The sequence below is a fragment of the Prionailurus bengalensis genome, chromosome D4, assembly GCF_016509475.1.
Source record: "Prionailurus bengalensis isolate Pbe53 chromosome D4, Fcat_Pben_1.1_paternal_pri, whole genome shotgun sequence".
Classification (NCBI taxonomy): Eukaryota; Metazoa; Chordata; class Mammalia; order Carnivora; family Felidae; genus Prionailurus; species Prionailurus bengalensis.
Window position 1 is genome coordinate 30,574,632 of NC_057359.1, and position 25,159 is coordinate 30,599,790.

The 25,159-nt window shown below is 38.3% G+C and overlaps 1 protein-coding gene and 1 non-coding gene across 11 annotated transcripts in view; one reads left to right on the forward strand and one right to left on the reverse strand.

The window, feature by feature from the left end:
* Positions 1-25,159, reverse strand: part of CDC14B (cell division cycle 14B) — a 105,730-nt gene that overhangs the window by 11,585 nt on the left and 68,986 nt on the right. For 7 of the 10 annotated variants that reach the window (XM_043566750.1, XM_043566754.1, XM_043566749.1 and 4 more), the window contains exons 6-12: positions 19,956-20,022; positions 17,319-17,381; positions 14,184-14,271; positions 13,673-13,903; positions 8,544-8,682; positions 8,217-8,376; positions 7,384-7,481 (exon numbers count right to left, since the gene is read on the reverse strand). In XM_043566750.1, coding sequence (XP_043422685.1) covers positions 7,384-7,481; positions 8,217-8,376; positions 8,544-8,682; positions 13,673-13,903; positions 14,184-14,271; positions 17,319-17,381; positions 19,956-20,022 — 846 coding nt within the window. Of the gene's footprint in view, positions 1-1,812; positions 1,958-7,383; positions 7,482-8,216; positions 8,377-8,543; positions 8,683-13,672; positions 13,904-14,183; positions 14,272-17,318; positions 17,382-19,955; positions 20,023-25,159 lie in introns of those variants that run through there. The other 3 variants (XM_043566751.1, XM_043566757.1, XM_043566755.1) reach the window with 1 other exon arrangement.
* Positions 20,560-20,705, forward strand: LOC122475539. The gene has a single exon (XR_006295225.1). It is a non-coding gene; the product is annotated as a U4 spliceosomal RNA (small nuclear RNA).

Sequence of the window (25,159 nt, forward strand, 5' to 3'; positions counted from 1 at the left end):
AAATGATAGGCCTGCGGCCCTGCAACCTTCACAGACTCCTTTCCCATTGTCCCAGAGTTTGGCGCAGCCATCTGAGGCACTGGTACAGTCTGGTCTTCCAGGCATGACAGGTGATGATCTATCAGGCCATGCTACGTCATCAGCCAACAGAGGTGAATGCCACCTGTACAAGTGGCCACCTCAAAAGAAAACTACAAGGATTATATCTGTTCACATCATTGTTACTGCCGAAAGCTTTTGTTTCTGTAAATTCCAAATTAATCAAGCAGGATAAACTGAATATTCAGCTTTGGGTCTACAAATGCATTGGCAGATACCAGTAGTAACAATAAAGACTGTATCTTACGTAGAATATTAAAAAGAAAGGTGCTTGCCTGATAGAAATCATTTACTCACCCTGGGAAAAGTAATACAGTCATGAAGTGCCTGAGTATTATTAGCAATGACTCCACCCATTTAGAACTCCACCTATTTGAAATACCTTTCCCACTCAGAATAGTTTGAGAGGAATAAATCTGTGCAGTACATGATGATCGAGTCAGAATATGCAAAAATCTAAGCTTACTAAGAGGAATAAAGGAAAAAAAAAAAACAAAAAGATCACCTATGTCAGAAATATAGCTTATCTATGTAATAATAAGCTTGTATTGATAAGATAGTCAAGAAAATGTCATACATAGGAACATGTTAAGCAGCCTTTCCTTACTTTTGAAAAGAATAGTCTGCTGGATTTTTAAGTCTTTCCTAAGCCATCTGAAGATACTCCATGAAGCCACAAATTATGAGAGTTGGTTGAAATGGAATTCCACTTTGGAGGAGATCCTAGAAGGAACTTTCATATTCTTTTACAACTCCCAAGTCCAAGTTGGAACAAGAGAATAAATTCTTGAAATATGAGCTAAAGGAAGAATTTCAGAGAAAAAAGAACACACCCTCCTTCCTATGTTTGGTGTCAACTGTAAGGTGTTCCCCAGGAAAGCTTCCTGCCACAGTCTCTTCGCTGTTATGGTATTCATGAAGGATAAAAGATATTAAGAGAATACAAATTCTGCAATATTAACCTAATAAGGGCATTTTGATTACTTTTGGGAAAGAAGGAAAGTGGGAGGAAGTAAGCATAGAGATTGTCATGCAGAAATACAAGGCTGAACAAGGGAATCCCGTCTTCTCTGCTGTCCCATTTCCATTTAACATCATTCCTGAAAACTGTACTAACTCTAGAGGGGAGGACATGAAACGAAGCAGAGGAGAAGATTCTGCTTCCTCAAGACAGAAGACTTCGCAGAGAAGCAGTTGCTGGCTGAGGGCAATGGCAGAGTCAGAGGTGAAACACAATGCAATGCTCACTAGACCTCACAGCTACAAAAGCAAATCTCTATCAACAGCAGAAAATCAGCAGGCAAATTCTTTTCGCTACATTGAAAAGGATATGCTAAAGACATTTACTCTAGAAAACAAGGGAAAACTGACTGAATGAAAACCACCCCAATTATCCCAAACTCACTAAGTATTTTTGATAGGGAAAAGAAACTATTCCAGTGACTTCAGAAATTGCCACTGCAAAAAATCTGTTAAGAGTAATAAGCACAACCTAAAAACAAAGTTTGTTATTTTTAACATCCCTACATGAAAGGATCAGGGAAGACCTCCTCCCGCCACCATCCCATTAATTGAGAAGTTTCAGAAAAAGAACCTTTGAAAAGAGGCAAACCAATAAAGCTAGGAGAGCTGACAGTGAGAAAAACATGCATCATGAGAAACACACTGGCCACCAGAGGGGACCACGTAGAGAAATGGAATGGGACACTTACACAGCAGCTATTTGTCAAAGGGTCCCGACGGCTACTGTGTTCTGAAACCATCGAGACAGAATAGCAGGATGGGAAGAATGTAGTCACAAACAATCCACCAGATGACAACACTACACAGTGCAGAGGTCAGCACAGCTAGGGAACATCTGGAAAGGGGTGAAGGGGAAAGAACAGATGTTCAAATTGGGAAACCAAAATAAATAAATAATAAATAAATAAAGCCACGTGTGAATTTGACACCCTATGATAGATACAAAGGGGTGGGAAACAAGGATAGAATGTTGCTATTTTGTGCTGGGGGAGAAAATGCTACCTTCAGTTTTCAGCTGATTGGGTATTTGGTAACAAAAGGTTAGACCCGATCTCTAACCTCTAATCTCATGGGGGATAACTGCCCCATGTTAACTTAACTGTGTGATACGGAAATCAGAGTTATAGTTACATGACTGAAATTCTTCAAAAAGCACATGATATGCACACACAGAAAACTAAACCAAACCAGAGAAAAAGGAGGGAAACCTAACCAACCAACAATAACAAGAAGCTATGGCCTGATAATTAACAATGATTCAGAGAAGGCACAATTATAAATGAACACGGCATAGCAGATGTGATCTAACTTCCATGGAGTCATACGCTGGATCATCTGGGAGCTAAGGCAAACTGCGTATTCTGCATATAAGGCATAAAGAAGCATGTCCAACCCTGGGCAACACAAAATGAGGGCAATTTCCCCCATGTATTAACACCATATCTATTTTCTTAGTTGTTTTTTTTTTAATTTTTTTAAATGTTATTTATTTTTGAGAGAGAAGGGGGGGGGAGAGAGAGAGAGAGAGAGAGAGAGAGCGAGAGAGAGAGAGTGCGTGAGAGCGCCAGGGAGGGGCAGAGAGGGAGACAGAACCCGAAGCAGGCTCCAGGGTCTGAGCTGTCAGCACGGAGCCCAATGTAGGGTTTGAACCGATAAACCGTGAGATCATGACCTAAGCTGAAGTGGGACACTCAACAACTGAGCCACCCAGGCACCCCTCCTTCATTGTTTTCTTCATTCGTTTTCCTCCTGTGGCCAAACTGAGCTTTCAGCTCAGGATTTCTTAACCCAGCGGTCTAGTTTTTGGCAGTGAAGAAGGAAACCTCACAGTTGGAAGAGTGGTATTCCAGCTACTATAGTTCCAACTGGTCACCTGGACACATCTGTGACCAAATATAAAAGGCTCTATTATTGAGCATTCACTTTGTGCAAAGTACTGCATGAATCAAGTCATAAATGATTGGTCTGGCTTACTAGGCCATTTTTACTGGTGTCCTTGTCATCTGAATCATTGAACACTATGTGTCAGGCACCCTGGTATGGTATCTAGCAACAAGGGATTACACTAAGGATGAACCTGAAATCAAATCTAATCTCACCCTGCAAGTTACACCTAGTACCAGCTCATGTACTCCTCCCACAAAAACACAAACCTACTAATAAATGTTAAGATTGAAGGGGCTTAGTATTTAGACAGAACAGAATAAATGGCCCAGGAATACTAGAGAACTCTCCATCCACCCCAACTTTCATTTTCAGTTACTGATTTAACAGTTATCTTAACGGCAGAATGGCCAAAATATCCAAGTGTCCACATTACAGATTTTTCACTGTTCCTCTAATAAAGCTCCTGGCATAAGAATTATTTCCCAATGATGAAACACACACTCATCCACACTGTGCTATTAAAGAGGATTTGAGGCAAATTAGATCCATATTTTCACCTTATTCCCAGGTAGAGTACACTTCATTCTTTATGTCCCATTTCATTTAACCCCAACAAACCTAGCAGAAATCATCACTATGCAGAAAAGACAGGCAGCATGGATAAAATTATAAAATCTACCAAATCTATTTTAGCACAGACAATAATATACGTGTCATCATGTCCTGCAGATCACTTCAAGGTCATGGCGCTACATGATTTACTGTTTTCGTGGCAGTTGGGATCAGACAGACTCCCTGAGAAAAGGACTATTTTACAATATCTAACAATTTTAACCCTCCCCCAAATACTGTTTGTAAAATAGAAAACGGTAATTGGAATGCTATTTTGTGTACTATAAACTTGCTCTTAAGAATCACCAGCACTGGAGGGGCACCTGGGTGGCTCAGTTGGTTGAACATCCGACTTCGGCTCAGGTCATGATCTCATGGCTCCATGAGTTCGAGCCCCGCTGTCAGTGCTGACAGCTCAGAGCCTGAAGCCTGCTTCAGATTCTGTGTCTCCTTCTCTCTCTGCCCTTCCCCTGCTCATGCTTTGTCTCACTCTGTTTCTCAAAAATAAATAAATGTAAAAAAAAAAAAAAAAAAAAAAAAAAAGAATCACCAGCACTGGGGCTTCTGGGTGTGGCATCTGACTTCAGCTCAGGTCGTGATCTCAAGGTTCCTGAGTTCCAGCCCCACGTGTTGGGCTCTGTGCAGACAGCTTAGAGCCTGGAACCTGCTTTGGATTCTGTGTCTCCCTCTCTCTCCCTCCCTCCCTCCCTCCCCCGCTCAGGCTCTTTCTCTCTCAAAAATAAATACACATTAAAAAAAAAACTTTAAAAATCTTATATTCATTCACCTAAGTATTTTCATTCATCTAAGTACCAACAGTGAAGCAAAATAGGTTACCCACAAGTGATAAAGGAGTCAAAATCAGGAGGCAAGGACTGAATTTAGATTTCTCAACCCAAGCTGCTGTTCAAAAACTCTATCTTAGGAAACTTTTATTTCTAAAGTAACAACAAACACTTGGGAGGGAAAGGAAATCCCTAAGTGACCTCTTCTTCTAGGACCAAAAGAACTACAAATACAATAAAAGAGGATTCTAACAGCAAGGAGGGTCTGAAAAAGCAGAGAAAGGGTAAGTAAAATGTTGTAAAGAAGGAAGGGAAATCTAAAACCCCCCAGGGTTTTTACACTTAAGAGCTTAAAAGGATTTTAACATTTTGTCTTTTCCTTTAAAAGTGTGGACTAGGAGCGCCTGGGTGGCTCAGTTAACTGGATAAGCATCCAACTTCAGCTCAAGTCCGGATCTCAAGGTTCCTGCGTTCAGGCCATGTGTAGGGCTCTATGCTGACTGCTCAGAACATGGAACCTGCCTCAGATTCTCTGTCTCCCTCTCTTTCTTTGTCCCTCCCCTGCTTGCACTCTCTCTCAAAATAAATAAAAAAACATTTAAAAAGTAAAATATGGGGCGCCTGGGTGGCTCAGTCGGTTAAGCATCTGACTTCAGCTCAGGTCATGATCTCGCGGTCTGTGGGTTTGAGCCCCGCGTCAGGCTCTGTGCTGACAGCTCAGAGCCTGGAGCCTGCTTCAGATTCTGTGTCTCCCTCTCTCTCTGGCCCTCCCCTGTTCATGCTCTGTCTCTCTCTGTCCCAAAAAGTAAATAAACGTTAAAAAAAAAAAATTTAAAAAAAAAAGTAAAATAAAATAAAATAAACTGTGGCCTAAAAGCCTGTTGATTATGTGTATGGGAAGGGGACAGTTTGGGGGCTATTCTACTGTTTTAAGGGTTACAATTACAGGAACTTGAACTAGCACTTTATTTATTTTAACTTTTACCATTTTCCTTGGTTTATAAATTAGGCTAAGTGCTTCAGGGAAAAGGGCCAGCCATGTCCTTTATTTCTTTTGTGGGTAAGGTGGGGGGTAACTCTGTAACTAGCATGTGATAGCAGAGGCTGGTCTTTCCTTCAACCATCACTGACTTTGCTCAGCTTTCTCCCTGGAGAACCTCACACACCGAAGTGAATGTAATCACACCTAGCATCACCTGCTGGTATCCAGTAGTATTTAGAATTTTAGTCTTCGTTCATGGTTTTCTTTTATATTACCACAAACCTATCAGCTATGAAAGAGCCTTATCGTCTCATCTGTAGAAAGGAAAACAAGTGACGTGAACCTTCTGGAACACATATTCACAAGGGAGCGGACTCAGAGTAACTAAAGGAAATTTCCTATAAGCCCTATTTAACCAGAACTTTAGACAAAGCAGAATTCCCATCCCGACTCCCAACTTGCCTTCTGATCAGAAGTTACTGAGAAATAAACTGAAACAAACTGCAGATTTGTAAAAACAAAACACCTAGGCATGACTAAAAACAACCCACAAATCACCCATTTTCTAGGGTTTGCGACTCAAAGTGTGGTCCCTGGACCAGCAGTGCCTCAAAACCTGGAAGCTTGCTAGAAATGCAGAATCACAGACGAGGCCCAATAACCATAATCTGCATTTTCACAAGCTCCCAGGAGACTCAAATTCACAAGCTCCCAGGAGACTCAAATGCACAGTGAAGTCTGAGCAATGCTCCAGGGCACTACCTATTTCCTCTACCATGTCTCTTACTGCTTCAGGATGATTATCTGGAGGGACTACAATATTTCTAAATAAAAAGAAACATTCAGGCCTTAGATGAAGACAACAAAATTAAAAACAAAATGGCATTTGAAGTTAAATAAATTATATAAAGTGCACTATTCTTAAAGCTTCTTCAGTTTTGTGATGCACCACTAAGCTACAAAGAATGCTTAGTAAATACCTACAATCAATACTTGACGCCTCTCATTCACATGGCCCTTTTTTGAAAAACCCCATTCTTTTCTTTGGGTCTTTTAAGAATCTCCCAAGGCCGTGAGTAGCCTATGAGGACACATGCGTTCTGTGTAATTCTAGTTTATATAACAAGGAGATGCCAGTGAAGACGCACTGTTAATTAAAAAGAAGGCCTGTTCTTCTCTACCATGAACATTTATGATGCCATCAGGTCCTTACCATATTGTAAGATGCTGACTAATAAACAAAATGACTTATCTCCATTCTCCATCACCAAAAAACATAAATGGAAATGTGATAGCCCACAATGAAAAGGAAGAAATCCAACAGCCTAGATTACAGCATCTACGAAAGAATATCCTGGAAAAAAAGTGTAATGACCAAGTTTTTTAACTCTACATATTTCTCTAACAATCTGGGATATTCCATAAGATTGAATCCCAACTAACAACTTACACAACCAAGTACATGTGAACATACACACACTAACTATAAAACTTCCTACCTCCATACTAAACCTTCTTCTATAACTTGAAAATAGTTCAACTAAAAATTAATACAAAAATAATCATTTAATCTAGTTCATTGTTACCCTTAAATATGACATTAAGCCACAATGTCATCACAGATTAAATTCTACCATATCCAAATAAACTGCCTATAATATGGTAGTGAATTTAAGGAAATTCACAATTTTAATAACTATGGACAAATCTGTCATTCTGTGGTTTTACATCTGCTGCCACTCTCCTGAGGATGTCACGTGGTGACTATCCATAGGGAAAACGCTTTCCTTTCTATACAGGCTAGTGAGGTTACAATAGAAGATGGAGATAAAGTATGGCCAAGAGCTTCTTGGGCAACATCCCTGGATTTTAAATAACGTAAATAAGCATTTCCAAGTGGCATAATGGGCATGCAACTATTGAGAAAAACATACAAGATAAAGTGCTCATGTACATATTAAATAACATCAACCACACAAAGGAAACCAGACTCACGTGAGGGGAATAGCGTTTGTTTTTGACTGTCTTCTGCTTTTCAGGGCACGAAGTCTATCACCTTGTGTCACTCCATGGATTTCGTCATCATCACTGTACTGTATAAGTAAAGAGACACTAAGCTAGTGACTTCAGTTGCACTTATTAAGGCAAAAAAGCATAGCTGCTATGTTTACCCAGACAGACACATACAAATGAACTGCTGAACTCTACAGTGTTTTGCTGCTTTCAAAATAAACACGGGTCACATTTCAAGACAACCAAAAGTTGACATTCACAGACACAGAACCCAACAGCACTCTTGTTATAAAACATACTGACAGTGAAGAGGCATGCATGATGGGTTTCCAATAATGAAAACATTCTTTGTAAAATTTCACAATCCACTCACCACCACTTAATATAGACCACTACCCCTAAACTCTTGCTTGGTTCTTTATAAACTTTTCCATTTGCGAACAACTAGTTCCCTAAATCAACAGTCATGAAATGGAAAAACGCCGGGTTGGGGGTGCAGGTGCATGGGGAAGTGTCATTAGGTCCATCTAAAGGGCTTCCTTCACATACCTCTTTTTACCACCAGTGCCTAGTGAGTAAATAAACAAAAAGACAAAAAATAAAAAAAAACCTTCCATTTTATGGCCATATGACCTTATTTTAATTATTTTGAGTAAAAGTTTCCTAGAGGGAGCTGTAAGTATTAAAAAAATGTGTGACGATAATCCCTCAAAAACGTGCTTTATTATTTTTATCTACAATTTCCCCCATGCCCTATATGGTCCTTAACAGCACTGAAAACAATGACAACAGCATGATAGGGATGGTTCGATTACCAGTTCAGGTTCTTGCTTGTCTTGATTCTCGACCCCATTGATTGAAATGTCATCAACAGCCAAGAGGAGTTTTGAGACAGCTGCTCTGTGTTTTCCATTCTCCTGACCCCTTAACTTTTGACGAAAATAGTCACCTTCCAACCAGAGGCTTGCCTGTTTCCTAGAGCATTTAAATAATATCAAAACACAGCTTTCCAGAAGGACATATGCAAACAACTTTCTCCTACTAGACTATCTGTTGTTAGTGACTAAGAAAAACTCTACTTCCTATCATTTGCCAGGCCCATGTGTTCCCTCAGGAATTACAAAAGCTCTCTGTCTACTTACATCACCAAAAACTGTTGCTGAGGCCCAATCACTGAGCCAGGTCTGCAGATTCTGACCCAAGCAATGGTCTCGGCTGCTGTCATCCTGTAATGCTTCATGATGTAGCAGGCTATTAGAGTGCCCGTTCGTCCAAGGCCAGCTAGAAACAGAAACAAACCAAACGGACCTGGTCTCATGTACTCCAGAATTTTGTAGGGGGGGTAGAATTTTTCTTAAAAGGTTTCTGCTTCCCCGCTCAACAGTGGTTCTCAAGTTTGGATGCACATGGCAATCACCTGAAGAGTGTTAAAAAATACTGGAGAATTCTGATTTAATTGGTATGTGAGACAGCCTGGGCATGGAGATTCCTAAAATCCCCCCAGATGATTCTACATAGTCAACACTGAAAATCACTTTCTAAGCGAGACTGTTAGTACTGCTTTCTACTCCGAGTTTTCTGTTCATGGTAGCATCATCTTTCCAAACACACGGGCTTAGAATCTTACACTTTCTCCCCTAACAGTTTTTTTCTACGCTATTTCTATTCCTATTTTCACATGGATTTTTAAAAAATTTTTTTAAAAATGTTTGTTTTTGAGAGAGAGAGAGACAGAGCGCACAAGTAGGAGAGGAGCAGAGAGAGAGACAGAGAGAGAGAGAGAGAGAGAGAGAGAGAGAGAGAGAGAGAGGCAAACACAGAATCCGAAGCAGGCTCCAGGCTCTGAGTGGTCAGCACAGAGCCCGATGCAGGGCTTGAACTCACAAACCGTGAGCTCATGACCCGAGCCGAAGTTGGATGCTTAACCAACTAAACCACCCAGGCACCCTCATATAGATTTCTTTTTTAACTCTATTCCTGCTATCCTTTCTTTACTACCATCCAGACTACTATCATTACCTGCTGTGATGGTTAATTTTGTAGGTCAGTCTGGCAGGTGTATTTGGATGACACTGCCATTTAGATTGCGGGACTATGAGTAAGTAGATTACCCTCCATAATGTGGGTGGGCCTCACCCAATCAGTTGATGGTCTGAAGAGAACAAAGGCCATCTTCCCCAAGCTAGAGGGAATTCCCTAGCAGTATGCTTTCAGACCTCAGCTGCACCATAAGCTCTCCCAAGTGTCCAGTCTGTCACCTCATATGGCAGATTTTGTACTTGCTAGCCTTCAATTCACCCATGCCAATTCTTTACAATTAATCTCTTTCTATATATACACATGCCATTGCTTCTGTTTCTCTAGAAAACCCTTGCTTATACAGATTCTGGTACTGTGAAGTGGTGTGTTACAGTGACAATATATAAAAATGTGTAAGTGGCTTTGGAGTTGTAATTGTAAAAGCTCTGGAAGTTTTAAAGCACAATGTTAGCAAAACCCTAGATTGCCTTGAAGGGACTGTTGGTAGGAATATGGGCATTAACAGTGACTCTGGCTCTGACTCAGATGGGAATGAGGAACATGTTATTGGAAACCAGAAGAAAGGCAATCCTTGTTAGAAAATGGCCAAAAAAAAAAAAAAAGGAAGAAAGAAAGAAAGAAGGAGAGAAAAGAGAAGAAAAAAAGAAAGAGAGAAAGAAAAAGAAAAAAAAAACCTGGCTAAACTGTTTTATTGCTTTATGGAAGGTAGAAGTTGTGAGTGACAACCCTGGATATTTAGCAAAAGAGATTTATAAGTCAAGTATTGAAAGTACAGCCTGGTTTCTCCTTACTGATTATAGTAAAATGTGAGAGAAGACAAATCAACTGAAGAAGGAATGGTTAAGCAAACCAGAAACTAAACATTTAGAAAATTCTAGGCCTATCCATATTGCAGAGTGAGAAGGTGTGTTCTAGAGAGAACACCAAGGGTATAGTCAAGGATCTATTCCATAAAGTGATTACCTATGGATTTAATCAGCCATTTCAGCAGAAGCCAAAAATAGTGATGGGATTGATTATACCAGCAGACACACTGCCAGGATGAAACAAAGGGGATACATACAGGATGAAATAAAGGCTTTCAAATTCCTGGGGTTCTAAACAGGACTAACAGAAACATCTCACTAAAAACATATCTCATGTTTCTCTTCAAGAAAAGAGAAACATACCCCCAAGGGGCCAACAGGGCTGTCACTGCCACCCTAAGCCCAGGGGCAAGGCTGTCTACTCCTGAGTTTCAGAGGGTGGGGGTCACCTCTGTGGTCAGTGGCCAGGCTGTTTCTGCCCGAGCTCAGGGACAGGGCTGCTACCCCAGTGGGCCTGCATGACAGAGAATGGAGCCAGAGCATTATTTCTGAGCCTTAACATCTAATAGCATTTGCCTTGCCAGGTTTTGGACTTGCTTGGGACCTGTCAAGCCCTTTCTTTTTTCTGATTTCTGTCATTTGGAATGGGAACATCTACCCTATGCACGTCCCACTAGTGCATTTTAGATGCACTTAACTTGCCAGTTTCCACAAGTTCACAGACCGGGAGGAATTCTGCCTCAGGATGAATTGTACCTGGAGTGTCACCCATTACATGACTTAGAGGACATTTAGATGAGACTTTAGATCTGGAACTGATGTTGGAATGAGTTAAGTCTTTGGAGGCTGCTGGGATTTTACATGCGAAAACATGAATGCTGGGGACCCAGCAAACACAATGTTATGGACTGAATTGGGTCCCCCACTCCCTGTGCCCCTCAAAATCCATATTAAAGTCATATTTCCCAATGTGACTATCTCTGGGGAAAGGACTTTTATGGAGTCAATTAAGGTTATACAAGGTCATGTGGGGAAGGCCCCTAATCCAGTAGGACTGGTGTCCTTAGAAGAGGAAGAGACACAGGGCACCTGGGTGGCTCAGTCAGTTAAGCATCCAACTTCGGCTCAGGTCATGATTTCATGGTTCGTGGGTTGAGCCCCATGTAAGGCTCTGTGCTGACAGCTCAGAGCCTGGAGCCTGCTTCAGATTCTGTGTCTCCCTCTCTCTCTGCCCCCCACCACCCCACCTCACCTTGCTCACACTTTGTCTCTCTCTCTTAAAATTAAATAAACATTAAAAAAAAAATTTTAAAGAAGAGGAAGAGACACCAGGAGTGAGTGTACACATAGGAAAAAGAAGGCAGCTATCTGAAACCCAGGAAGAGGCCTCATCAGAATCCAACCTTTGCCAACACCCTGATCTTGAATTTCTAGCTTCTCAAACTGTGAAAAAATAACTTCTGTTTAAACTACACAGTCTGTGGGATTCTGACGTGGTACCCCAAGCAAATTAATACACTCCCTAGATAATCTCACTTTGCATATGATAATCCACACTTTATAGTATCATCAGTTTTCTTCCCGAAACAAAGATCCAATCCTATCAAATCCTCTTCAGGTTTTTAACTGGTCCCCGGTCAACTTCCGGGTTTCTCAACCTCAGCACTACTGGATTTGGGGGCTGGTATGGGGGCTCTCCTGTGCACTGTAGGCTGTTTAACAGCATTACTGGCCTATACCCACCAGATGCCAGTAGCATCTTCCCACCAAGTTGTGAAAACAAAACAAAACAAACAAAATGTCTTCAGACATTGCCAAATGTTCTCTGGGGGGCAAAACCACCCTGAATGAGGAGCTCAGCTGAGCATAACCTCAATTGCTTATTGTAATTAAAAAAAAAAAATGAAATAACCAATGTTGGATTTTGTTTTAATTATTTATTCTTTTATTAAAAAAAATTTTTTTTAATGGTTTATTTTATTTTTGAGACAGAGACAGAGCATGCGTGGGGGAGGGTTAGAGAGAGAGGGAGACACAGAATCCGAAGCAGGCTCCAGGCTCTGAGCTGTCAGCACAGAGCCCGACGCGGGGCTCGAACTCACAGATGGTGAGATCGTGACCTGAGCCGAAGTCGGAAGCTCAACCAACTGAGCCACCCAGGCGCCCCATAATTATTTATTTTTTTTAATTGTGGTAAAATAGACCTGACATAAAATTTACCATTTTTGTTCATGCATCATTTTTCTGGTTTCACTTACTTCCTTATGTTTCCTTTTAGCTCACTGAGCATTTTTTTCACAGTTTACTTAAAGTAGGCTTCACACCCAAGGTGGGGCTTGAACTCACAACCCTGAGATCAAGAGTTGCACACTCTGGGTGAGCCAGCCAGAAGCCCCTAATTTTTAAAGTCAGCTGTTTTAAATTCCTTGTCAGATAATTCAGAGATCTGCGTTTCTTTAGGGCTGGTGTCTGGAGATCATGGTCACCATTGTTAAGTGTCCATTTCAGTGGCATTAACCAACTCATTGCTGTGCGACCATTACTACCATGTCGTGGGTATCCTTAAGACAAATGTGTGCTCCCTTTTTGGAGGTCAGTGTTCCAGGTGTGTCTGTTATTTCTAAGTTGGTTTTACTGTGTTGTTCAAATCCTCTATTTCCTTACTAATCTTCTCTCTGTTCTTTCCATTACTGAAATGGAAAGTACTGAAATCCTAGTACATCATACAGTATATTATTACACATTCATTCAATAAATACTTACTAAGTGCTAAAGCACTGCTTTAACTGCTAAAAACACAGAAACTTGTTAGAATATAAGCACCACAAAGACAAGCTCTTAGAGTCTGCTCTGCTCATTGACATATTCTAGAACATATCAAACAGAGAGCACTGAGTAAATATTCGAGGAATAAATGAATGCATTTCAATGTGATAGATAAGCCTTTGCAGGGTTACCAATGAATACAAGTTAATTTATGACACTTTTCATATGAAATTAGGATTTCTTTTCTGAGAGTATGAAAGAGAAGACAAAGAGAAAGCGAAAGCGAAAGAGCAGGGGAGGGGCAGAAGGAGAGGGAAAGGGAGAACCCTAAGAAGGCTCCGCACTCAGTGCAGAGCCTGACATGGGGCTCATTCCCATGACCAGGAGATCATGGGCTGAGCTGAAACCAAGAGTTGGATGCTTAACCAACTGAGCCACCCAGGCACCCCAAAATTAGGGTTTTAAAGGCATTCAATATATGCACAGCTTTTTAATGTCAATCATACCTCAATAAAGTGGTTTTAAGAAAACAGCAACTTACAAACAACAACAACAAAGGCAGCTTCATGTATCCTGGCATATAACCTAAAGGGGCATGGTGTGTTTCTAAACGTACATACATATGTGTCCAGCATCTGTAACCAATCCTAGGAACATACCTTTACAATGTACTGCAATGGCACCCTCCGCATTTTCACAAATATCCAAAAATTCTTTGACGATGGCATCAGTAGGGGTGCTGCCATCCGCAAAGAAAAGGTCATAGTGATCGAAACCAGCATTCGTAAAGCGTTTGGCATCATACATCCTTTTATTCAGACGAATTATAGTAGTAACGTTGTGATTCTTAAAATATGGAATATAAGCCTCAGGAGAATGTTGGTGGTAACCTACACAAAAAAATTCACCAGATATTGTCAAATGCTGAAAGAAAACAATGCCTAACAATTTCACCTGTAATTGGGTGGAAAGAGTATCTGACCTGGGGGTGGAATACCAATTTGATTATAACTATAAAAGCATTAATTCAAAAAGTTAAAAGCCTGGCAGAATAAAAATGACCAAGTATATTTAAATAATTAAGACAGACCTTTGGCCTCTTTCAAAAGAAAATACAGGATAGATACTTTTAATAACAAAACAATACTAGGTCCCATTATTTTTGCATACCACTTTCAAGTCTGGTTCTTGAATGAGGTCCACAGAAGGCAATAAATCGGTCTGGTATTATCCAATTTAAATCTCCATTTTCTGCTTTCTGCAAAGGGAAGACCAGTACAATTCATTTTTAGACTTAATCTCCCGTCCACACTCCTCCCCAATACTGAGTGTCTGAAGGACTTCAAATCCATTTATTTTAGCACAGAATCAGATTATAAATGACCATGAGATAGGAAACTAAAATTTAGCCTGCTATGAGTACTCCCTGGGAGTAGTTAACTTCTTCTGATCCTAATCATGTTTTTGTTTTTATTTTTATTTTTATTTATTTATTTATTTATTTATTTTTCTAATCATGTTTTTAAAAACAGTGTTCCTTTGCTTGGATAGTCAGCCTTTGGAAAACAGAGCTAACTGCTGCTATTCAAAATATACCTAAGTATTTTAATTATTTTATCCAGCTAAATTCTCATATAATTGCTGCTAATTAATAAGAAAGCAAACTTTTTATTATGAGGGATCTTAGAAACTTTCCTATTTCCCTGAATGACTAACTGGCTTCCAACATGAGTAATCTTGACTCCTTGAACAAAGGGTGGGGGGGTGGGGGGACTTCTGATTTCTTGATATTTATACTTTATTTCTAGAGACACATACTTCCATCATTTTGTTAGCTATTTAGTAAAAGGGTCAATGAAGAATTTGCACTAAACCCACCACAAAATTACAAGTACACTAATTTCACAGTACAGCTTTAGAAAAAAGCGTGAACATAAACTGATATTTAAAACACCTTACTTCCTGTTACTAAGTCCTTTCAACTGAGTTACCATAATAATTATTGTAGGATAAATACAGCTCAACTTTAACAATAATAGAAATGGATACACAAAAACTGAAGCAGGAAGTAGAAGACTTGATAGTGGAGGAGAGAACTAGCAATAATAACAAGCAATTGGGGTATACTTATGCGCACCTAAGAACAAGTAAGCAATAAACTGGGAGTTGCCTGAATATCTACAACTAGAGTTGCCAGTCAGGTAACCCAAATCCAACTTATTTGACTTAATTATCAGTGAGGGGAATTAACAAACCCTTGTTCCATACTAAAAGGCCTAAGCAAGAATGAAAACATGTCCAGGTATTCCAACTTTGAAATGGAATCAGAAATCTAGAGATTTTATTATGAGAAACATGTGATTAGATTTTACTGAATTGCAGACATCACATATTATAAGATGCATCTTGAATTCAGAAAAGTAATGTAATAGGAAAAAATGGGCATCGGGGAATCAATGAAAGACACTACTCCAAAATTTCTACATATCTGTAGAGAAACAAAACTATCCATGGCTTGTAGCTACTTAAACAGTTCCTTGAGTTTCAGTGCAGTTTCACTGAAAGGAAACAGCATATGGGGGCAACCTTGCTACTTACTACCCCCAACACTGCAATTTCTGCATTAGTGAGAGGGAAGCTAATTAGCACCTATATTACTCGTCAGTAACACATAAAGGCATCACTCTGCTCCACTGAAGGAACACCAACTGGTGTTCTTAGTAGTTTTATTTGCCTAGAAAGAGAAAGTATATTTTATTTTAAATGTTTAATTTTATGAGGACAAGCACAAAAATAATGGTATTAATAAATAAGTTATATTTATCAGTTTAGGATGTGCATTAAATATATATTGTACTTCAGAAACATACTGGTATTACAGAGAAGTAAAGATACGGTTGGCCCGAATGAATCAATCATGGTATGTTTTAGATCTCTGGTACATCACAGTAATGACTAACCGTAACTATTAGAACAGTTCAGTTATACCTAAAAGTTTAAAATAATAGGTGCTCTAGGGGCACCTCGCTGACTCAGTCAGTTGGGTGTCCAGCTCTTGAATTTTGGCTCAGGTCATGATCTCAAGGTTCTTGAGATTGAGCCCACGTCAGACTCTGCGCTGACAGTGTGGAACCTGCTTGGGATTCTCTCTCTCTCCTCTCTCTCTGCCCCTCGCCCACTCTCTCTCTAAATAATTTTTTTTAAAACATTAAAAAAAATAATACTCTAGAAATTGTGAAAGGACAGTTATCTCAGGATTCCAGACACTGTTGCATAAAAGTGCTGTCTGTTGGAATCACTCCATTATTGGTGAGAATGCCTGCTCCAGATAACTACAGTAGGATAAAAAGACAAGATTCCACAAGTACTCTTGGCTAAAAAGACCTTTAGCATGATAGCATCTTACTATTTAAAGGGTGGAATGGCAGAATCAAATTACTTACTCTTTAAAATATACTACATTTACAAATGTAGAGGACATCTATTGTTTTGCCTTCCTGGACTTTCTTCTTTCTCTTTCTCTCTCTCTCTTTTATTGTCTGTGTGGTTTGACAGGGCTGATCCCAGCATACCCCTCCAACTACTGAAATGATCCACCCAACAACTACCCTCACCAGGAACACAGTCTAGCTCAGAGCAAGGCACATGATCTAATAAGGCAGGCCAATGAGGAACTTGTGGGTTTCTTCTGATGACTTTGCCCAGTGAGTCAATCAAAGATGCTGGCCATCACTACTGGGGGGGGGTTGGCCTGGTAACAAAACTAGCTTTTTCTGGCGAGTATCTGAGTACATTCACCTGGTCATACATGAAGTTACACCTGCTCCTAGACTTTTTATTTATGTAAATCAATAAATGTCCCCTTTTTTATTTAAGCCATTTGTATTTACTTTCTGTAATTTGCACCCAGAAGTGTCTTGACTTCATACAAACGAAAGGTTATGATAAAAACATTTTCCAGAGGTAATTAGATGTATAAGGACTTTTATTCACCTCACCAGATCCTATGCTAAGGGTTTTTAAATCTCCTCATTTAATCACTCTATGAAAATTATCAGCACTACAAAAATTAAACATGAAAGAAAAATGCCCAGTAGCACATTCACGCACTCTGGGAAAGATGCATCAAATATACAAATCACCACTAAGAACTGGAACTTCAGAATGGGGGTAAGAGGATAAAGACTTGCCTTTTTTTTTTCACTATACATATCTAAATTGTTCACCTCTTCAAAAAACAAGAATATTACCTCTGTAAGTAAAACATGAATAAAGGAGTTAAAAGCAGTATCCTTGAAAACTTACTTCATAGTGTTCATATTCATCAAGGTTAAATGTGTTGAAATTAAGGAAGTCATACTGCATTGCCTAAAATCCAAAGGAAAGCTTTTAAGAATAAAGATGCAAATAAGAGAACAATTTCCGATCCAATTTCCTAATTAAAAATATCAGGAGGTAACCCAAAAGAGCATTATTATATTTAGATTTTGTTCCACTTAATAGTTTTCAAAGAAGGTGGGCTATGTGTTTTAAATGCTTCCATTATCTGGAAAATTAGCTATAATAATATTTATTTTAATGAGATTTGATTTGTTTTTATTTTCCTTCATCAATCATCCTATCCATGCACAGCTAAATAATGAAGACTTCAAAGTAATCATACTAAGTTTAATAAGTTAGTTAGCTGATCTAATGATCAACACCACCAAGCAATGGTCCTTAAATAAATAATAAAAAAGAAGTAAATCATAGGTTAGCTTATCCCAAACAAATCCCACCACTTCATAAATATCTTCACTTTCAAATTCTTCTGAATTTGGATTAAAAGATGAATGTTCCTGATACAACAAAATTCAAAATTTTGAGGAAAAATTTTTTTTCAATAAAAAGAAAACCCATAAAATTTCTGTTCTATTCTGTAGCCTCACCCTCAGTTGCAGCGGGCAGGTCATGCTAAGCAAAATAAACAGAGTATCTAATTTCTGAGACAAAGACAAGCTGGTGGCCTCTGAGATGTGTTATCCCTGCTCACTGAGCCAGACAGCATGCAACCAAGGATTTTTTGTTGTTGCTGTAGTTGACAGTGTTTTATTAGTTTCAGGTGTCCAACATAACGAAGTTGACAATGTTACACATTACTCAGTGCTCACCACGCTAAATGTAGTCCCAATCTGTCACCATACAATGTTATTGTTCTACTACTGATTATATTCTCTATGCTGTACTTTCCATCTCTGTATGTAAAAATTCTTGATCAGCAAGGTATTCTTGGTTCAAAAGGGATGACTCTATAAACTCAGCTTTCAAAATTTAAACCACTGAAATATGAATGGAAAATGAGAAGGCTACAGTATCAAACAAAAAACCCTCATTTAAAAAAATATAGCTATTTAAATTCTAATTCCAAGACTATGATTAGTTATATTTCTTTGAATTCAAAATACTCAATATATGTCATGCTATTTGAACTACATGCTCTTAACAGAGTGATACAATAAGATGTAGTTTAAAGGCAATTTCTACTCATAAGGAGAACCTATTAGAAGCTGCATTAAAATGAAGTCACAATTACTTTTATAAACCTTTTTTATATGCAATAATATTCAAAATCAGCTACTAATTAAAAATGTTTAACTTGAAAATCAGAAGCTGTTGACTCTCAAATAAAATTAAATATAGAGCAAGAAAAGGAGTCTTTGACTTCTAGTTCCTGCTAATTAATTAGGCTTTGGATATAATATCTGATAAAAAAGAAAAAAACTAAGCTGACAAATAACAATAGAATGTTAGAGTGGACCATTTCTAAGGCCCTCTAAGTTTTTCACCTCTCTTTTTAAAGGAAGTGGAAGTAGAGAGAAGGGAACCCTAGCATAAGGAGAGGTATACCTGCCTGCATTAGCAGTTCCCAGGGGTCATTTATACCCTCCATCTCTTGATCACCTCCTCTGCACATTACCCACCTAAAGTGAGGCCTGATTGAGCTGCCTCAGAGCCTGTGGCAACGAACTTGATCACCTTTATTAACAGTCACTGGACTCAAACCCAAAACAACATTAAGTTCTATACCTTGTTGCCTAATACAGGAAAAAAAAGATAAACTAATTAATATCCGAATTAGTATACTAACTAGTCCTCAAATTTCTCAGAAAGCCACCATGTTTCATTACACAAGAAAGCAAACCAGGGCTCCTTTTGACTGTGAGAATGTAAGTCACATAAAACTTGAGATGTTGTTGAAAGTTTATTTGATCCATGGGCTACTGATTTAAATTCTAGTCTCTTGTGCTGCCCTGACATTCAAGACACATACCTGAGGGAGGGAGTGTGCCTGCGTCACATAACTCCAGGGGACCCCATTCATTTAGAATGTGATATTAAAGGTGTCCCTGGGAGTCAAAGACGGCAGGCAGTACTGGTTATAAAACACAGCAGTTATTTTTAAATAACTTTGACAAAGCAGTGGTGACCTACTTAGTCTTACATAAAACCTAGTAACAAACTAATGGACTACACAAATTCTTCTGCTGAACTAGAAATTGAATGCTTGAAAACACAAAACGAAGTGTTTGTATCAATTAATGCATTACAGAAATGTCTGTGGTAAATAGGATTGGTGGCTATCAGACCCATAAAATACATAAATCAAAGACAACTCGGAAACCAGTAATCTATTTACTTCTTGTTTTTCTTTGAAATCACAACGCACCCAAAACATGTCTGGATTTAGAACCTAATTACATAACTAGCTCTGTTGTTCAAGTGGCTTTTTTCCCAACTCATTCAAGAAACACTCAGATTCAGAAAAATCATTTACTGGTTTGGCATTATTGCAAAGTTAGTGGGAAATGGGACCTCTCTGACATCATACACATCTTGGAAGATCCTTGCAGAAAAGGCCTAGTCTTCCAACTCAACACTGGGTACATCTTACAATTCACTTACCTTCTTTACTGCATGAAAACAGTCAAGAAGTGTAATGTAGAAATTGCAACTTCCATAGGCAGCATCTCTGAAATCCCAAAAGTATTGAAATACATAGCTCAATTAAATTTAGTTTTCTGTAGTACACTTACCTCAAGACAAAGCAGACTAGTATTTAAAAGCAAACCACATACTGAGGATCAGACTCAAAAAACAAAAATCTTGCCTTTCGATTTTTAAGTCAAGGATAAGTCATTGTTATAAATTTCACTGCAGTTTCTACCTATTCCAGTAGATATTATTTTATAGGCATGAATCAATAATGACCACTTTTTAAATTTCAAATGATCTCCCTAGATCATTTTTGGCCTTGATGGCTGGGCTTCAAAAGTTCCTTAAGTTCTAATCAGTAATATGTACCCTTCCCCACAAAAGAGCAAGGCATTGAATCTTTTCTTTTTTACTGGAAAATACCATATTAAACTGTTACCAGGTAAGACTTCTTTTTGATTCTGTATACACATATATGTGTGTGCATGTTGTAAGTATATGCTGCAGATATAGGTCTATCCATGAAGGAAAACAATATTGGGAAATCAAAGTAATATTTGAAATACTAGGTACAAGCTTTGCACAGTGGCAGTATTGTAGCCAATGAGGTTTATCCGAGGCGCAATTATTGCTAACTGAAATACTAGCTGCAAGCTAAAAAGAAGGCAGTCTGCTCTTCTCATTATGCTTTCACAATTTTTAACAAGTTAACTGAGTAACTTCTTTCTGATTCTTACAAGATTAGAATACCAAGAAAACCACAGGAACTAAGGGGCCAACCACCTTTAGTAGAGCTTTAGTGCTCTTGGGGAAGTGCTTAAATTAGTTTACAGACAACTCCACCCAACAGCCCAATACCTCATCAACATCTATCTGTAATCTTAGCACAAATCTCTTAATGTCAGTTAAGGTTTTGAACTCCAATCCCATCTACTTCTCCCTTCTAGCTACTGTGAGCCATTACGAAGTAAAAATGTTTGGAATTAGACAAGATAAAAATTAATTTAATTGTGATCATTCTAGACATGCCAAACAACTGTGACTCTCTGAATGGTCCTTATTTGGTCCCCTGGTGGAAACAGCTGCTAGCGAAGCCATCATTAATTGCCTGTCTTGGTTGAGTTTTCAATTGTAGTATTACTTAACCTGAAAAATTATTTAAGATTTCAACTTACATAAACCTTAAGAATACAGACTTTCATAGCAACATGAACAAGGAGGAAAAGGACTATTTTAGTTTTAGACATTACTGTCTGGATTGGTTAGAATTACTGAGTTAAGTTATAGGTTAGCCTTCATAGGATTGCACACAAAGTCTTACAATGTGCCATTTTTGTCCAGTAAGCTTCTGAATTTAAAAAGCTGCTCATCCAAAAGCTAGACCAGGTCTCTATGCAACCTAGAAAATGATTTTACCAGTAGTTTATTGGTAATATTCGGGAGGAGAAAAACAAAACGACCCATAGCAGTTATCAGTGTGGTCACTGATCAAACGATCAGCATCACCTGCTAATTCCCAGCTCCACCCCAGACCCACTGAGTCAGAGGTTCTATATGGGTGGGCCAGGTAATTTTTGTTCTAACAGGTCCTCCAGGTGACTGTGATGCATGTTCAAGTTTAAGAACCACTGACCTATATAATCAACACAAATATTTGTTGATTTGTAGAAATAATTTTTTCATTGAATAAAGAACATTTTTAGATAAAGAACCTATGGGTAAGGAAATTAAGTAATTTAGCCTAAACCAAAACAAAATTATCAGAGGAAATATGGTGAAGTCTCAAATCGCATCCCAGTGTTTTTACCACTTTTATTATCTTCTTAACGTACTGCTAATTCTTCCCCAGTGAAATTAAAGACATGTTGATTCAGTCTTTGTGATAACTTGATGCATTTACTCATTGAATATTTTCTGAGAACCTACTATGGGCCAAGCCCTGCTCTAGTCGATGATGATTCGACAAGCTTTGATCTGGGCTCAGCTAAAGTTCTGCCTCATGCATCATACTACCTGAATAGATGACAAGAATCTTTATTCATTCCTGTTTACTTCATTAACACCTCCAACTTTAAACACACCCACACTTCCTTCCTTCTACCCAAGCAATCAGGCTTCTTCAAAACAGCAGAATAGCAGCTATGAATCTAGATGTAAGGTTGGGGCGGGTAAGATCATTTAACAAACTTAGAAAAGCAGATGAGAATCAATGAAGGAGTATTGCTGAAAAACTGCAAAACAGTGTCAAATACTAGTTTAAAAAATAACAGATTTTGCGGCGGCTTGTATGCATAATAGCCCCAAACTGCAAACAACCCAGGAATCCATCAAAAGGACAAAAAGCAAATAAATTGTGATTTTTCATAGAATGGAATGCTACAAAAGCAGTAAAAAAAAAGATGAACTACTGATGCCTGCCACAACACAGATACATCTCACAGGCATGATGTATTTTAAAAGCTAGTCCCAGTTCTGCAAAATGCCTACTCTCTGACTCCATTTATAAGAAGTTCAAAGTCAAGAAAAACTAACTGATGTGGTAGAAGTCAGCAGTGGTTACTTAGGGGGTGGTTACTCACTAGACAAGGGCTGAAAGGAATCTTCAGGGGTGCTGGCAGTGTTCTATACACTGAACTGGATGGTAGCTACATATACACATGAGGTTAGTGGGCTGAAAATAGTAAGTAGAGACCCCCTCCACCATAAAAAAATCAACTAAGAAGCAAAAGAGTATTATAGGTAATAACCAAAAAAATAGAAATATATGCTCTTCATAACCATAATCCTAAGGTATCAAGAAAATATCGAACTACATTTTATACTATTTTTTTGTTTAGACATGCAGAGAGAAATACTCAATATATCCATTAAGAAATCAAGTCAACTCAGTGGTTGAAGAATTATATCTAGGTTGAATTAAATCTAATTAAATATTGCTGTGGAGAACCAAAAGTTTTTTTAACTGTAAATCAATGCTCTTCTTAACAGCTATATTTATACTATGCACTTCAAGTGGCAAGAATAAAAGACTATAATGCAATCTCTTCCAAAATATTATCAAACTTAAAAAATATTATCAAGCTTTATTAATTCTGACTGGCCTACTTTGTAACTAGTAAGTTCAACAGAATAGTAAAATGTGATAAAGCACCAGATTTTTATATTTGCCATATGCTGATACTCTTGTAGAATGCAGTTAAGTATAAAATACAACAGTATTGTACTATTACATACCCCAAATAACACAATTTTATTTCTGTGAATAAAAAAGTATTTTATTCATAAAAATGCATTTTTTATAAACAAAAAAGAATTACTAGAAAAACAGAAGGCAAAAAACATATTAAATACAAGCCCAAATTCTTCTAATATTCGATTCCACACACATAAAAATATCCTATTACATTATTACCAAAGTCTCTAAAATCTTGCTCTCAATTGCTATACTTAACTGGAACAAAAACTTCACAGATTGACACTAATTCATAGGACACACTTGGAGACACAATACTTTAGATATATCAAATATCTGGCATCTGTGACTGCAAAGATTCAAATTTTACCATCTTGAGCTGTTTCTAGCTAAGTCCTATTTTTTAAAGAATTACAAACATTTGCTCCTGGGACTAGAAGTAACTAACTTCATTTCTCAGTGCCAAACTTCAGTAATTTTAAACTCAGGTATGGCAAAAAAAAAAAAAAAAGCAACATTTATTCTATTTTTGGCCTTTGCATTTAAATCAATGCAAACTCTCTTTTACATCAACAGTGTTCCATGGATCCTTACTTGCATTATAGGAAATGTGTGCACTTATTCTATTTCAAGACCTTATGCTATAAACTTTAAGAATGGCACTATTATAGAGGAATATCAATATAAAGAGCTCTGTACAACTAAATTATCACTGTATATCAATGTTCCTGTGACTCACAGACCACAGATACAAGCCTTTCTTCTAAAGGAAGTATATGGTTGCTATTAGATTACAGGTTGAGAAGAAAAGTAGCACACTCTCCATGTTAGAAAATTATCTCCATCTCTCCCTACCCACCTCAAATAACAGAATACCTAACATAATCCTTGCACTAGAAAGAAAGGTGATAGTACTGGGTTCAAAGTAATTCTTCCAATTTGCTAAATCACTTAATATACAATCTTTAGTGCAGTATGTAATTGAAACAAATATCTATTTCATGGAGTAAGTCTATGGACAGTCCTACAGTTATTGAAGATTCTGCCCAATGGGAGACCCTCCTAAAGCTTGTCCACAATGAAGTCAAATTCACAAGCTTACATTTAAAAAGTGAAGCCATACCTTCAAAATCAGGCATTCAAGGTATATGCAACAATACTAAAATCACTACCTAACTTACAAGTGGAAGAATAATACCGCACTTGAAATTAACAACACAGCATGCAATCAGCAAAATTATTTCACATCTTTATTACATGTCAAGCGCCACACAATATTTAGATAATGTAACTAAGTCAAGGATTTTGAGAAACAGAGAAATTTTTAGAACTTAAAGAAAAAAAAAAGAACACAAGTTTTTTTCAAAAGATCTTCAACACAATCACCTGGTAAGTTTGAGATGAGGATGAGGACATCATCCATTCATGTACAGAGAGTATTTACAGAGTGCCTCTAGGACACAGCCACTTGGTTTCTCTAGTAGTGTTGCTGCATTAGCAACCTTGCCCACTATCTCTGCTGGCAAATCCCTAGGACAAAGAGGTTCCTTTTTGCTGTGGCAACCAACTCCTGATTATCAGGAAAACTTCTCTCTTAACTCCTCAGGACTCAAACTCCTCAGCGGTAGCTCTGAGTTCTAACTACAGGACTCTCATCTGATTATAAAGCCTATTTTCCATGAGTGGCAGAGGTTCTCACATAGAAGTGATTCACTGCCTAGAGACAATGTCTGAGACATTTTGGTTTCCACAATTAATTTCATGGAGGTGGAGGTATTACTGGCAACTAGTAGGCAGAAGCCAGGGATGCTGCTGAGTGTCCTACAATACACAGGACAGCCCCCACAACAAAATGTCGAAAGTGTCACTGTTGAGCAACCCAGATCTACCGGATTATTTGCACCCACTCTAAAATGACTATTTACCAGGTCTTCTTTTTTTCAGAAACAATTTTACCAAGATGTTTCTGGCAAGGGCATGA